Source organism: Elephantulus edwardii, unplaced genomic scaffold, assembly GCF_000299155.1.
Source record: "Elephantulus edwardii isolate Elephantulus edwardi_28Jun2011 unplaced genomic scaffold, EleEdw1.0 scaffold00268, whole genome shotgun sequence".
NCBI classification, from domain to species: Eukaryota; Metazoa; Chordata; class Mammalia; order Macroscelidea; family Macroscelididae; genus Elephantulus; species Elephantulus edwardii.
In genome coordinates, this window is record NW_006400018.1 from 2,450,053 (window position 1) to 2,463,094 (window position 13,042).

At 50.7% G+C, this 13,042-nt stretch overlaps 1 protein-coding gene across 1 annotated transcript in view; it reads right to left on the minus strand.

Annotated features, from left to right (window-relative positions):
• Positions 1-5,782: 5,782 nt before the first annotated feature.
• Positions 5,783-13,042, minus strand: part of ZP1 (zona pellucida glycoprotein 1 (sperm receptor)) — an 11,616-nt gene continuing 4,356 nt past the window's right edge. The window contains 9 exon segments of the mRNA XM_006899894.1: positions 5,783-5,976; positions 6,249-6,365; positions 6,478-6,559; positions 7,523-7,664; positions 7,752-7,941; positions 8,034-8,161; positions 11,274-11,371; positions 11,443-11,633; positions 12,413-12,556. Of these exon segments, the coding sequence (XP_006899956.1) occupies positions 5,783-5,976; positions 6,249-6,365; positions 6,478-6,559; positions 7,523-7,664; positions 7,752-7,941; positions 8,034-8,161; positions 11,274-11,371; positions 11,443-11,633; positions 12,413-12,556 (1,286 nt within the window).

A 13,042-nucleotide genomic window follows, 5' to 3' on the forward strand; every position in this document is an offset into this window, starting at 1 on the left:
GTAGGAGAAAGCCTTTGTGTATTCAAATAGAAAATGAATATGATAGGGTGAATCTTCATTACATAATCCTGCCAAACAGCAAGATGGAAGAACATTCCGTGCACAAAAACCCCTCCACTGGCCAACTCCAGGGGACGTGTGGAAGATGAGGATGTGAACCCCTTTGATTGATGACAGCTCTCCAGGGGCAAGAGAACCAGAGAGAGGAAGACAGCTTATAACATACAAGTGGCCACAGGCATGCCTGGCCTCCATTCACAAGGCCCATCTTAAAATAGTAATGTCGTTTGTGGGACATCTAATTGTACTTCAGAGATTCTTAAGAAATTCTATTTAAGAGTTTCCTCTGAAAATAGCAAGCAGATGGATTTGTGGTCTCACTTGTTATCCTTGATAATGGACTGTCATTTCCATCAGAAGATCAAGTAGGGTCACAGTTGAACTCCAATACACAGGACATTGCTCTGATTACAAGAGCCAGGAAATGAGGCGAGACGTCTACCCTGGTGATAGGAGATGCTTATAGGTTAGCAGAGAGAAAAGCTTTGTTTAAGTAGAGCCTCATTGCCGTCCGCAGGACATTTCATGCTCTCCAAAATGCCTGGAATGGGCCTATATGATAACTGCTGTTTTTAGATGCCATTAAGTCAAGTATTATTCATAGCAACACTTTGAACACCAGATCTGAACCCTGTCCTATCCGGTGTCATCCTTATCGTCTCTGTCACACTTGAGCCCAGTGCTGCTGTCACCGGGTCAGTCCATCTCATTCACAGCAGGGTCGTTTCCTTTGCTGGCCCTCTGCCTTTCCAAGCATGATATCCAATCCCAAGGAATTCACTCTCCCAGCCACATGTCCCAAGTATAAGAGATGAAGCTTCAGCATCCACGCCTCCAAGGACACTCTGGGTAAGAAAAGGATGCCAGCTGGAACCAGAACGTTGGCTTCCAAGAGCAGCAATCAGCTTGGCTCCAAAGTAAGGATTATAACTTTTATATTCTTCACAGTTAGTATGAAATCTCTCTCCTACACGTTCTCCCTGTATAAGCCAGGAAGGTAGACTGGGCACATGCAGATGGGAAGACCGAGGCCCAGAGAAAGAGCGTTAATGAACTAATCTTCAATGCAGATGTCTGGATCTTTCTGTCTCTGTGTTCCATACACAGTTGCTTCGTATGCATCTCAAAGTTGGACAATGAATGAGGATGACAGAAGACAAGTCCTTACTTTTTGCATTGTACTGGCTCAGAGGACCCAATATCCCACGGACTGCAGAAGGAACAGACAAATCTCTCTTGGACGAAGTGCAGTCAGAGAGCTTCTTAGAGGCAAGGATGATGCAATTCCATTTCACATACTAGGGGCATGTTGCCAGGGGGAGGCATTCCTTGCAAAAAAGACATCATGCAGGGGAAGATGAAGGGTCAGAGAAAGAGAGGAAGACTCCCAATATGGATTGGCGTTAGCTTTGAGCATGCTCGAGAGGTTGAGGGTGGCACAGGAGAGGGCAAGGGTAGATCTGTTCCTAGGGTTGCTGTGAGTTACTCGACTCCAGCGCACAGAACAGCAGCAGCCACCAGATAAGCCTCAATGCAGTGGTTTCCTTATCCCCCATCTGGGTCTGTTGCCTTATCTCCCTACAGAAGAAAACCAAATGAGACAGAAGGTGATAGAAGCATTCAATCTGGGGCAGATGGAAGAAAAATTCACCATAATGAACTCAAGAAATGTCATTGTTCTTGGGATGGAAACTGAACTGGGCTCACCCACTAGTTCATTTCAGAGGCTGTAAATCACATGAGACGAGGTTGTCTGTCTTTCTCCTGTGGAGTTGAATCACCAGAGGTATGGCCTTTGGGCCATGACCACAGTTTCTGAGGGACCACACCCCCTGGGCTACCTTAGTGGTGGCCATTGTGTAATTAAAGGGGACTCACAGCCACACTGTCAACAACAGAGGCCCGTGAACCTTGCCCTGTCCTAGCCATCCTCAAACCCCGACAAGCTCAATCCTGTGGCTGCAGTCACTGCCTCGATCCGCTTTACTGGGGGTCTTCAACAAGAAACCCTGACCCTCCACCTTTTCCAGACATGATGTCTTTTTTCCAAGGACTGGTACCTCTTGGCAACATGCCCTCAGGACGTGAAATGGAGTTGCATCATCGTTGCTCTGAGCAGCTCTCTGACTGCACTTCCTCCAAGAGACATTTGTCTGTTCCTTCTTCAGTTCATGGGATATTGGGTCCTCTGAGCCAGTACAATGCAAAAAGTAAGGACTTGTCTTCTGTCATCCTTATTCATTGTCCAACTTTGAGATGCATACAAAGCAACTGTGTATGGAACACAGAGACAGAAAGATCCAGACATCCGCATTGAAGATTAGTTCATTAATGTTCTTTCTCTGGGCCTCGGTCTTCCCATCTGCATGTGGCCAGTCTACCTTCCTGGCGGATACAGGGAGAACGTGTAGGAGAGAGATTTCATACTAACTGTGAAGAATATAAAAGTTATAATCCTTACTTTGGAGCCAAGCTGATTGCTGCTCCTGGAAGCCAACGTTCTGGTTCCAGCCGGCATCCTTTTCTTATCTGGAGTGTCCTCGGAAGCATGGATGCTGAAGATATGAAACGGAACTGCAGTATCCTCGCCTCTAAGAAGACCGAGTTTCCCTATCTTTTCACTAAGTTGCATCCTTACCTTTGAACAGCACCTTGGTTGCACCACCTCCAATAGAGACCTGTTGGTTCCATTTGGCAGTTCAGGCAGTCTTCAGTACTCCTTTCCAACGGCACAATTAAGAGGCATTGATTCTTAAAACAACTATGAGATATCATCTCACCCCAGTCAGAATAACAAAATTTAACAGAACAGCAAGCAACAAATGCTGGCGAGGTTGTGGAGAAACTGGAACCCTTATTCACTGTTGGTGGGAGTGTAAAATGGTGCAACCATAGTGGAAGGCTATATGGAGCTTTTGCAAAAAGTTGCGAATAGAGATAACATTTGACACAGCAATTCCACTACTGGGAATATACCCCAAAGAGACCATAACTGACATCCAAACAGATATATGCACACCCATGTTTATCACAGCTTTGTTCACAATAGCAAAGAGTTGGAAACAACCTAAGTGCCCATCAACAAACGACTGGATAGAGAAGCTCTGGTATATTCACACAATGGAATACTATGCTGCATTGAAAAACAAGGAACTCATGCAATATTATTCAAAATGGGTGACTCTGGAGGACATTATGCTGAGTGAAGTATCTCAGTCACAAAAGGACAAATACTGCATGGTGCCACTGTCATAAAACAGGACTGACCTTGGGATTGGGGAGAGACTGAGAAAGATGGGTTCAATAATGTATACTGCATTGAAACAGATGAGGGAGAAAACTGTTTAAAAGGGATATGTGATTAGGTATTTTTGTCCTGACAGGAGTCTAGAGCGAAGGCTACAATAGTGGAGTGGAACTGGGGGAGGGTTTATAAAACAATGAAAGATTTTTTTTCTTTTCCAAGAGGTTAGTGTACTGGGGGAAGGGTTAGGAGGGGAGAAAAGTGCAACAATGAATGAATGGAAATCCAAAGTCTCTGTAAATTTTTACTGAAATTAATAAATCTAAATTTTAAAAAAAAGGGGAAAAAAAGGCATTGATTCTTCTTGCTATGTTGTTAGGTCCTATCGAGTACTATTATGAATGGCCGACCTGACCCATGCTCTATCCTGGGCCATCCTCATCATCTCCGGCACTAGATGTCGTTGCTCAAGTCGCTGTTAGTCCATCTCATTAAGGGTCTTTCTTTCCCTGATCCTCCATCTTCCCAAGCATGACGTCCCTTTCCAAGAAGGAGCCTCAGTTAAATACAAGTTCAAAGTGAGATAAAGATGCAGCTTCTTTGCCTCCAAGGAGCACTCTGGCTGCACTTTCTCCCCAGACACAGCTTCTGTCACAGCGTTCAGTAAAAGTTGGCCAACTGTCATGGACTATCCTTGCCATTCAGTGCCACTGAGTCGAGTACGGCTCATAGTGACCTCATTAGCAGCTGTTCTACAACGGCCCTGTCCTGTGCTGTCCTCATTACCTGAGACACTGGAGCCCGTTGCTGAAGTCACAGCGTCAGTCCATCTCAGTGGGGTCTTCCTCTCTGTTGCTGACCCTCTTTCCAAGCATGATGTCCCTCCCTTTTCAAGGAAGAACCTAGCCTCACTACATGTCCCAAGTATGAACGACAAAGCTTGGTCATCCTTTCCTCCAAGGAGCGCTCTGGCCGCACCCTGTCCTGGGAATAGCTGGGGTTTAGGCAGTCCACGGGATAGTCAATGCTCTTCTCCAACACCACAACTCAAAGGTAGCAATTCTGTCATCCTTATTCCCTGCCCAGCTCTCTGATGCATAGCAGGGGATTGAGAAGACCATGGCCCGAGTCAGGTGCAGCTTAGTCTTCAAACTGACATCACTGCTCTTTAGTATTTTGGAGAAGTCCCCGACAGCCCTCATTTCCTGACTTTCGGTACCAAGGGTATTGATTGTCGACCCAATCAAGATGAAATCACTTACAGCTCCAATCTTGTAATGTTGATTGTTGGGCCTGTGGTGGCGATCTTGGTCTTTTATTAACTCAATCCAACACTCATATGGGAATAGACATAAGACCCATTTTACAGATGGGGAAGTGGAGCCCGGGAAGTTCAGTAGCTCACCTGCTATTGCACAGCCAGTAAGAGGCAGAGCCATGGTTGTAACTCTCAGTCTGGCCCTATAGTTATTATATTGAACCTGTTCCTTGAGGATAGAAGTAGCACATGGCCACTGAGCAGTGCAGCTCTCCCCTTTGCTAGGAGAGATGGGTTCGAGTCCTGACCAGATACCTTATGCACAGTCACCTCTCAGTGGAAACTTGATCGTTGCTATGATGCTTGACCCTGCTCCATTCACCGAGCTTCTGGACTAAGATGGACCAGGAAGTAAGGTCTGTTGAACCACTTCTGAAAAATCGCAGGAACGGCTAACACGGGGCAGAGTTTTGTTCTGCTGTGAATGGGACCTCCGTGAGTCAAGGGCAGCTGAAGACGGCTCAGACTGGAGCAGAGACTGCAATGTCAAGGCCACGGGGCCTCAGCCGGAAGCTTTCCAACTCCCGCTGTGCCTGCTCTTTCCAAGCCCAGAAAGACGCTTAAAGCCAAGCTCACAGGCTTCTCCTTTCCCCCCGGGGCCTAACTCCTACACTTCCTTGCCCCGAAAATGTTATCCTTTCCTGGGCTAATCTATAGGTAGTTGGGAAAAATCTTCACTGCCAAGACAAATTCAAGCCCCCATGAAGCACAGACAGGTCAGCATGAGCCCCAACCCATCAGATGGCCATTTCCATGCTGGCCGCCCTGGGCTAAGCCTCTGTCAAGTGTGGACGGGTCCTAGGGGGTGGGTGAGAGGTGCTGGTGGTTAAAGATCTAGCTGGGAGGCTTCAGCAGTGGACTCAAAGCGGACACCATGAACTCCTTCAACTCCGTTTAGTTCTCTTGCCTCAGAGAACTCTGGGTCCCTTAGCCTGATGGCCACCAGCAGGGTGTCCAGTCGGAGCTCTGGTGAGCCTTCTTTGACCCCTTTGTTTTCACCCTCTGTCTCCTTGTGCTGAGAAGCCATCTCCCACATTGTCTTGGGGGACACCCGGCTCTACCCTAGGGCTGACATCTAGTGTTTGCGATGGAAGCCATGATTCTAAGGTCAGAACTGACCCAGGGACAAAGTGTAAGACATAAGAATTGGGTTCCTGTTGTCAGTAAGTATCACACTGATTTCCAGCAGTTTCCAACAATGGTTTATTGTGCCTTAGTATCCCATTATTGGCTTCCTGGAGCTTCTGGCTCTAGACGTGCCTCAGGCCTGAGAAGACGCCGATCAGTAGGACCAAGGCAGCCGCTGGCAGGACCAGACAGACGAGCAGCTGGGGATCGGCCTTCCTGCTGGAGCCTGCCAGAGACACGAGACTTAGAGGCTCCTAGGACTTAGTTCCCTTCAACATACCTCCACACACACAGCAGGCCAGGGCTTCTGAGTCCAAGTGGGTCCCCTTCAACACACTCCCACAGACAGAGCAGGCCTGAGCTGCCTGTCTGCAGATTAAATGGCCCACATCTGCACTCCATTCCCTGACTCAGTCACTCCATCTCCTGCCTTTACTGGGCTCATGTTGCCCCATTTTGTCAGACCCTCTTGTGGGGATTACACACTAGCCTTCTCACCTGTGGGCTCCAAGGTAGGCTCCTGTGCACTGAGGTCCTCAAAGGCCACCAGCCCCGGAGAGCTCACCATGTCTTGGGGCTTGACAGTGTCGTGGTCACCTGAGAACCGACGTCGTCCTGTGCAGGAGTGGGGGTAGGGTGGGGGTGTGTGTGTGTGTCAGAGCTTTCTAGCTTTCTGTGGCCCAGAAGCCAGAAATTTAGGGAGTCTGAGATCACCCCCTAGACTCACTGGCAGCCCCGATGTCACAGGTGGTCAAGCAGGTCTCCGGCCCCGAGGGGTAGCAGGCAGATGCGCTGCAGAAGAAGTAGACCTGGTGGGAGGAGAGAATTGAGAAGTGGGGGAGTGGAGCCTGGTAGGACCCCTGAGACTGTAGCCCATGGTAGCTCTTCAAACTTAGACCTGAACTCACATCTGTAATTTAGCTCCTAGTCAGACACTAGAGAGGGTAACATACCACCACTGGGGTAAACCCTCTATAGGACATTCTCACTGGAGAGGCCAGAGGAAGGCATTTGTCCCTGCACAAAGCTAAGAAGTACTAATAGGAACGCCAGGGAGGGGGCGGGTAGAGTGCTGTTACACTTTGGTGATTGTAGTTAATGTCCTGAAACGTAGGATGCATGAACTGTGGAATGGAAGACTAATATTCCATGGTATGTTTTCACCTGAGTCAAAGTTTTGTTTCTGTTTTTTTTTTTTTTTTTTTTTTTTTTTAAGGGGCTGAGCTGGTCCCGAACCACTGGGCAGGTAAGCTGTAGCAGGGGCACAGGACCAAGGACAGGAGGCCAGAGCCCGCTGCTGCCACGCAGGCAAGGAGAAGTCTGGTCATGTTGACCAGGACCACCCGATACTGAGGCCGCACACTGACTAAGCACGGGCCACCTGTGTGTGTGGCTTCCCAGAGTAACGTGCGTCTGCAGTGGAGTCTTGCCACCCCGGGGCTCTGCTCATACAGCCCCACCCTCAGCCTGCTCCTCCGAGCCCTCTGTCTGAAGAGCTGCTGGGAGACGGGCCTTGTCCCCTCTGACCCGAGTCTGATGTGATGGAGTCTTAGGACCTCGAACATGTGAGATCACCAGGCCTTTCTTCCAGTGCACATCCAGGTGGACTCAAACCTCCCACCTTTTGGCTAACAGTTACACAGATTAAATGGTGGCACTACCCATGGCCCCTCATTTGTCCACCCTTGGGGGCAAATGGTCTGTACTCCCTTCCAGGACGTGGAAAGCGTTGGGGGTCAGCCTGTCTACACTCAGATAGGGCCCTTCCTTACTGGTCCCCTGAGGGCAGTGCGGGAGGCTTTGTCCAGGAAGGCGAAGGTGGCCACAGTGAACCGCTGGCGGTGAGATGGGAAGGGTAGTGCCCCGTCCACGGCCATCATCTGAGTTCTGTAGCCATCACCATCAAAAGGGCACCTGGGAAGGAAAGCATGAAGGTGACCTCCGAGCTGTGGGCAGGCAGGGACAGTGCCCTGGGGCGGCTCCGGCACACATGCCCCTCACCCGTCTGCCAGGATGGGCCACTGGGGCTGCTGGAAGGGGCTGGAGCCGGGCGCGGCCCAGCACTGGTGCAGCACCAGGGCCACGCGGGGGTCTGTCCTCTGCAGGAGCCGGACCTCCACGTGGACTGGCTCTCGGAGCAGCTTGGAGACGGGGTAGTCATCCTCTCCGTAGTAGGAGCTGAAGGTCTGGTCTGCAGGGAGACAGCATGTGAAACCCAGTGGCTGTGCACCGGGGATGGGACAGAAAGCTGGGGGTGGGGGGGTGGGGAACGTGGCATGATACCCTTGGCAATCCGGAGCTCCAGGCGCAGCGGACCGGGCAAGTTGACAGGGCTGAGCAGTGGGGCCGGAAAGACGAATGCTTGGACAGGCAGAAAGTCACTGGCCTTGAAGATACAGAGGATATGGAGCCTGGAGGTCGGTGTGGGGTGGTAGGGAGAGAAGACAGAAGCAGCACCTCAGTTAATTAACAAGCTGGGTCCTGACTGGATACAGCAGCAAGTGGTCCAGCAGGCAGTGGTTACCATGGCAACACACACTGCTCAAGTGGATGGGGAGTTTTCCTCCCAGCTCTGCCCAACCTGACTTCCTGGACTTCCCCTTTGCATTCTCTGCAGATATTCAAATCTGCTGTCAGGCCCTGTTCTAGGAGGTCTAGCAGGATAGAGAGCAAGTTGCCTGACCCTTCTGGGATCTGCTGTGGCTACTGGAAGATGACAGTTTGCCTTGAGGGTTGATATCTTTAGGTCCTCCAACAGACCTGGAATAGCTCTTATTTAACATCCATAGGAATAGGTTGTTTATGCTAAGCCTCAGTTTCCTCTTCTGTGAAATGGAAATACCTCTTCCTGCTGAGGACTGGTTATATATCTATGGATTAAATGGGGTCACAAGACAATGCCTTCAAGCCTGCTGCTGTGTTTAGGACCATGATCTCCAGTCTAAGGGCCAAGCTGCACCCCCAGGCCCCAACCTTCTTGGGCCAAATTCTCTGGAAGTACTCTCCAAGACATGCCCCCAAACTCCGTCTGCCTTTGCCTCTGTTGAAGGACAGAACCCTGGGGTCCAGCCTGGGCTGGGTGTCCTTGGAGAAGTTATCCTTCTGACAGAGGGCTGTGCAATCTATGGATCATGTCCTCACAAAGTCATACTCAGCTCCTACCCCAGATACCTGGACACAGGACTGTGTCTGGGTCTTCAATGTGATCGGTTAACGTGATGTCATGTAGGAATAGGGTGCATCCTAATTCAGGCTCAGTAGTGTTTAGGGGAAGACAGGAAAGATGGTCATGTGAAGATGCCATCAAGGAAGGCTTGGTCCTGCCAGAAGCTCTGGTGGCCTAGTGACAAGAAGCTGCACTGCAATCCTAGAGGTGTGCGGTTCAAATCCACCAGATGCTCTGCTGGAGAAGGAGTGACAATCTCCTGTACCAGTCAGATCCAATTTGATGGTACACAAAAAAATTAAAATTTTAAAAAAAGGATCTAGTCCATGGATTCTGACTCCTGGTGACCCCACAGGACAAGTAGAACTGTCCCCTTGGGCTTCCTGGGCTGCAATCCTAGGAGCTGGCTGTCAGGTCTTTTCTCTTCGAGCAGGTGGTAGTTTGAATTGCAGACCTTTCCGTTAACAGTGGTGTACTTTGGGGAGCTCTGGTGGCCTAGTGGCAAGGAGCTGCTACTACAATCCCAGAGGCGCACGGTTTGAATCCACCAGATGCTCTGCCGGGGAAGGAGGGGCGATCTCCTCCTGTACCAGTCAGATCTGATCTGACGGTACACGCACACAAAATAAAAAATAAGCTTCATGAGAGAAAAGACTTGATATGTAAAAAAAAAAAAAAACAAAACAAAAAAACCAACAACAACAAAAAAACAGTGGTGCACTTAACCAGAGCAGTTATACGGTTACTTAACCAGGGCAGTTATACGGTTACTTAACCAGGGCAGTTATACGGTTACTTAACCAGGGCAGTTATACGGTTACTTAGGTTGCTAGGAGTTGAAAGATGGCACCCAACAACAAGCATCTGGCCCTTTCAATGGCTTTCAGACTATGGGCTCCAGAACTGAACCAACACATGTGTGGCTCTGTTCTGGCCGCCCCAGGACTTCAGATCCTAAGCCCTCTGCATCCTCTGAGGCCCCTTCTGCCACTTCCTCACGGCCGTGCCTGCTCATCTCCTCCGCACCCTCGTTCTTCACACCTGGCCATGCTGTGTTGGACTCTATATCACCCCACGGCTCTTAAATTTAAGAACTGAAAGCATGAGCCAGCCTCACCGTGCAGGAACCTGACCTTTAAGACACTAGCTTCAACACCTGCCCCGCCTCATGGGAAGCCTTGCACAGAATTTCCACAGCCCAGAAGTCATTAGTGGAGGAACAGCGAAGGAGCGAAGACGCTCAGCCAGGTAGGTGACAGTGACTGCAGCAATGGGCTCACGTGTCAGATTATGGCACAGGGTAGCCAGGGTTCAGATCTCTTCGTGAGGTCACTCGCGGAGAGTCATACTCAGCTCGATGGCACCTAACATTGACAGTGGTCTCCAGGAGCTCTGGTGGCACAGCAGTTAAGCACTTATTTAACAGTAGGGCCAGTGACGGGAGCCCACTGCCTCCTCCACGGGAAGAGGTGGCAGTTGTAAAGCTTACAGCTTAGGAAACCCCATGGGGCCTGTCTGCTCTGCCTCGTAGGGCCGAGGGAGTCAGAATCGACTGGATGCCGTGGTTTCTCCATCACACGCCGAGCTCGGGCAGCTCGTTCCTGGTCACAGTGACAGTAGGGACTCAGCTGGAGTGAAGAGCACAGATTCTCCTGGGGGCACCTGCTGTCTCTTGGGGGCTCCCAGGGTGGCTGGTCCCCCTGAGTCAGCAGGCTCGGCTGACCTGCGTCCCTAGGTGGGTGGGTGAGGGGGCTCTTGCTCCAGCTTCTCCCTCCCCCACCCTCACAGGGCTTCCTCAAGGAGTATCTTCCCACCTGATCTGTGGCTCCACAGCCTCTAACATCAGAGACCACCTCAGCCTCTTTCTGTGGCCCAGAAGAGGCCATGCTGGTTGTTCTAAGTGTGTTTGAGGAATAAAAGCCTTGTTCTCAGGGTTCCAACCCCTCATGGCTCCCAGCTGCCATCTGGGAGATGTCAGAGCCTTCACACCAGCTGGAGCTGTTCAAAGTCTACACAGAACAGACTTAAGCACTTGACTGACTACTAACCAAAAGTCTGGTAGTTCAAACCTACTCAGGCACCTTAGAAGGCAGGCCTGGTGCTCTACGTCTGAAAACTTGGAATTTCTATAGGGCGTATTTTATTCTGTACACTCTGGTTTGTCATGAGTTGGAACTAGACTTTGTTCTGTTTTTGCCTTTTAATTTAGTGGCTGGAAAACGAGGAAGAGGAAGTAGTTTTGCCCAGGTATCAGCTTGGATTTGAACCCTGTCTGCACTAAAGCCTGCTTTAAGTTACTCTGTGCTCCCAGACACCCCAGCCCACAGCCCAGCCCGTTCAGGGAGGGCTCCCCTCACCGGAAGCTGCTGTCCCTCGTGATGGAGCCCCGGGGCCCCGTTTGGATGTCGATGTCAGACACGAGCTGGTTTCCATAGATGAGTTGGTTGCTGACCACCTGTGGAGACAGCGCTGGGTGAGGCCCTCCCCTAGCGTGGGACTGGGCACCAGCCTCGTTCCCCCTCCTACCTGGACTGTGGTCCCACAGTGGGTGAGAGGGAAATGGAAGACCACAAACGCAGCCGTCTTCTGGGCTGGGGGGCAGCTGCTGGTGGGGGCATAGGCCAGGCGGACATTGGCCAGTGTGATCCTGTGTGCCAAGGCTGTTTCTTGGGACACCACCAAGACAATGTGTCCATCTCTGAAGCACTGAGCAGTAACTGACAAGAGCAGATCAGGGAGAGATCAGGGCCAGATGGCTAAGCATTCATCCAGGGGACAAAGGGACAGACAGGGTGACTGTCAGCCTCTCAGCATCGGGCTAGGAGACCTGGGGTCTTCTCTTCACCTGTGTCTGTCATCTTGAGCAAACCCTTATCAATTTAGTATCTCAAGTCCAGGGTGGGGTGGGGTGCACCAAACCCTCATTGTTATCAAGTCAGAACAGACTCATAGCTGATCCTCTAGCAGGTTTTCAAAGGCTATAAACTGCACAGGAGGAAATTGCCCATCTTTCTCCCATGGAGCAGATGGTTGAGTCAAACCTCTAGAGACTTTGCTGCCTCTCTATCAGCAGCACAACTCCCTTCAGGCCACCCTACCAGCACTCTCTATCAAAGGAAAGAAAACTACCAAAACTGGACTATGCTTCAGAATAGAGCCATCATATAATTTATCATCTAAATCCAAAATCCCAAAACATGGCATCAGTTATAGCTCATAGTGGCTTCATGTGTATCAGAACTGAGTTTTCAATGACTGACATTTCAGAACATTAGGCCATTCCTCCTAGGCACCTCTGGGTAGATTGGAACCACCAACCTTTCAGTTAGTGGCTGAGCTCTTGACAGGGAGGACTCTGGATAGTTCCCTGAGACAATGTTTATAAGACAAGCTGGGGCCATCCTATCAAAAGGTCTCTTTTTATATGCACACCCATGTTTATAAAGGTCTCTTCTTGTATCCCATTCTAGGAGTAGGATCCAGGACATGGTAGTACCTGTGTTGCCATAGTAACAAGGGATTGCTCTGGTGTTGTCATAGCAGCAGCCAGCCTGTTGACAGGCTTCCTTTGAATTGCTTCTCACTACACAGGGGATGTGTCCAGAGGCCACTTGACACTGCTCCGGGGTCAGATGGGTAACTAAGGTTGGGGACAGAATGATGACATTAAGGCATCATGCTGAGCTGCAGACTCCCAGGGAGATGGAGCTAAACAGCTTCTTAAAGACCTGTAGAGGGCTGTCAGGATGCCTGAGGCTCCAGAAGGCCCTGGATCCAAGAGTCCGCATCAGATAAGTCCCACGTACCTATCAAAGCCGGGGTGTCAGCATCCTCAGGGTTCGACGTGCTCTGTGGAGATCTAGCCTGGGTGGGGCTTTTGGATGCCGTTTGTAGGGATGATGAGGCAGGGGTTGGATAAGTACTGGGAACTGGGTTCAGTGAACTGGAGAGGGCTTGGCCAGAGCCAGGGGAAGGGTGGGGCAGGCTGAGAAAGATGTGGCCAGGGGCGGGGCGAGCCAGGCTGGGGAGGGCAGGGCCAGGGCCAGGGCCAGGCGATGGGCGAGCCAGGCTGGGGAGGGCAGGGCCAGGGCCAGGGCCAGGCGATGGGCGAGCCTGGCTGGGGAGG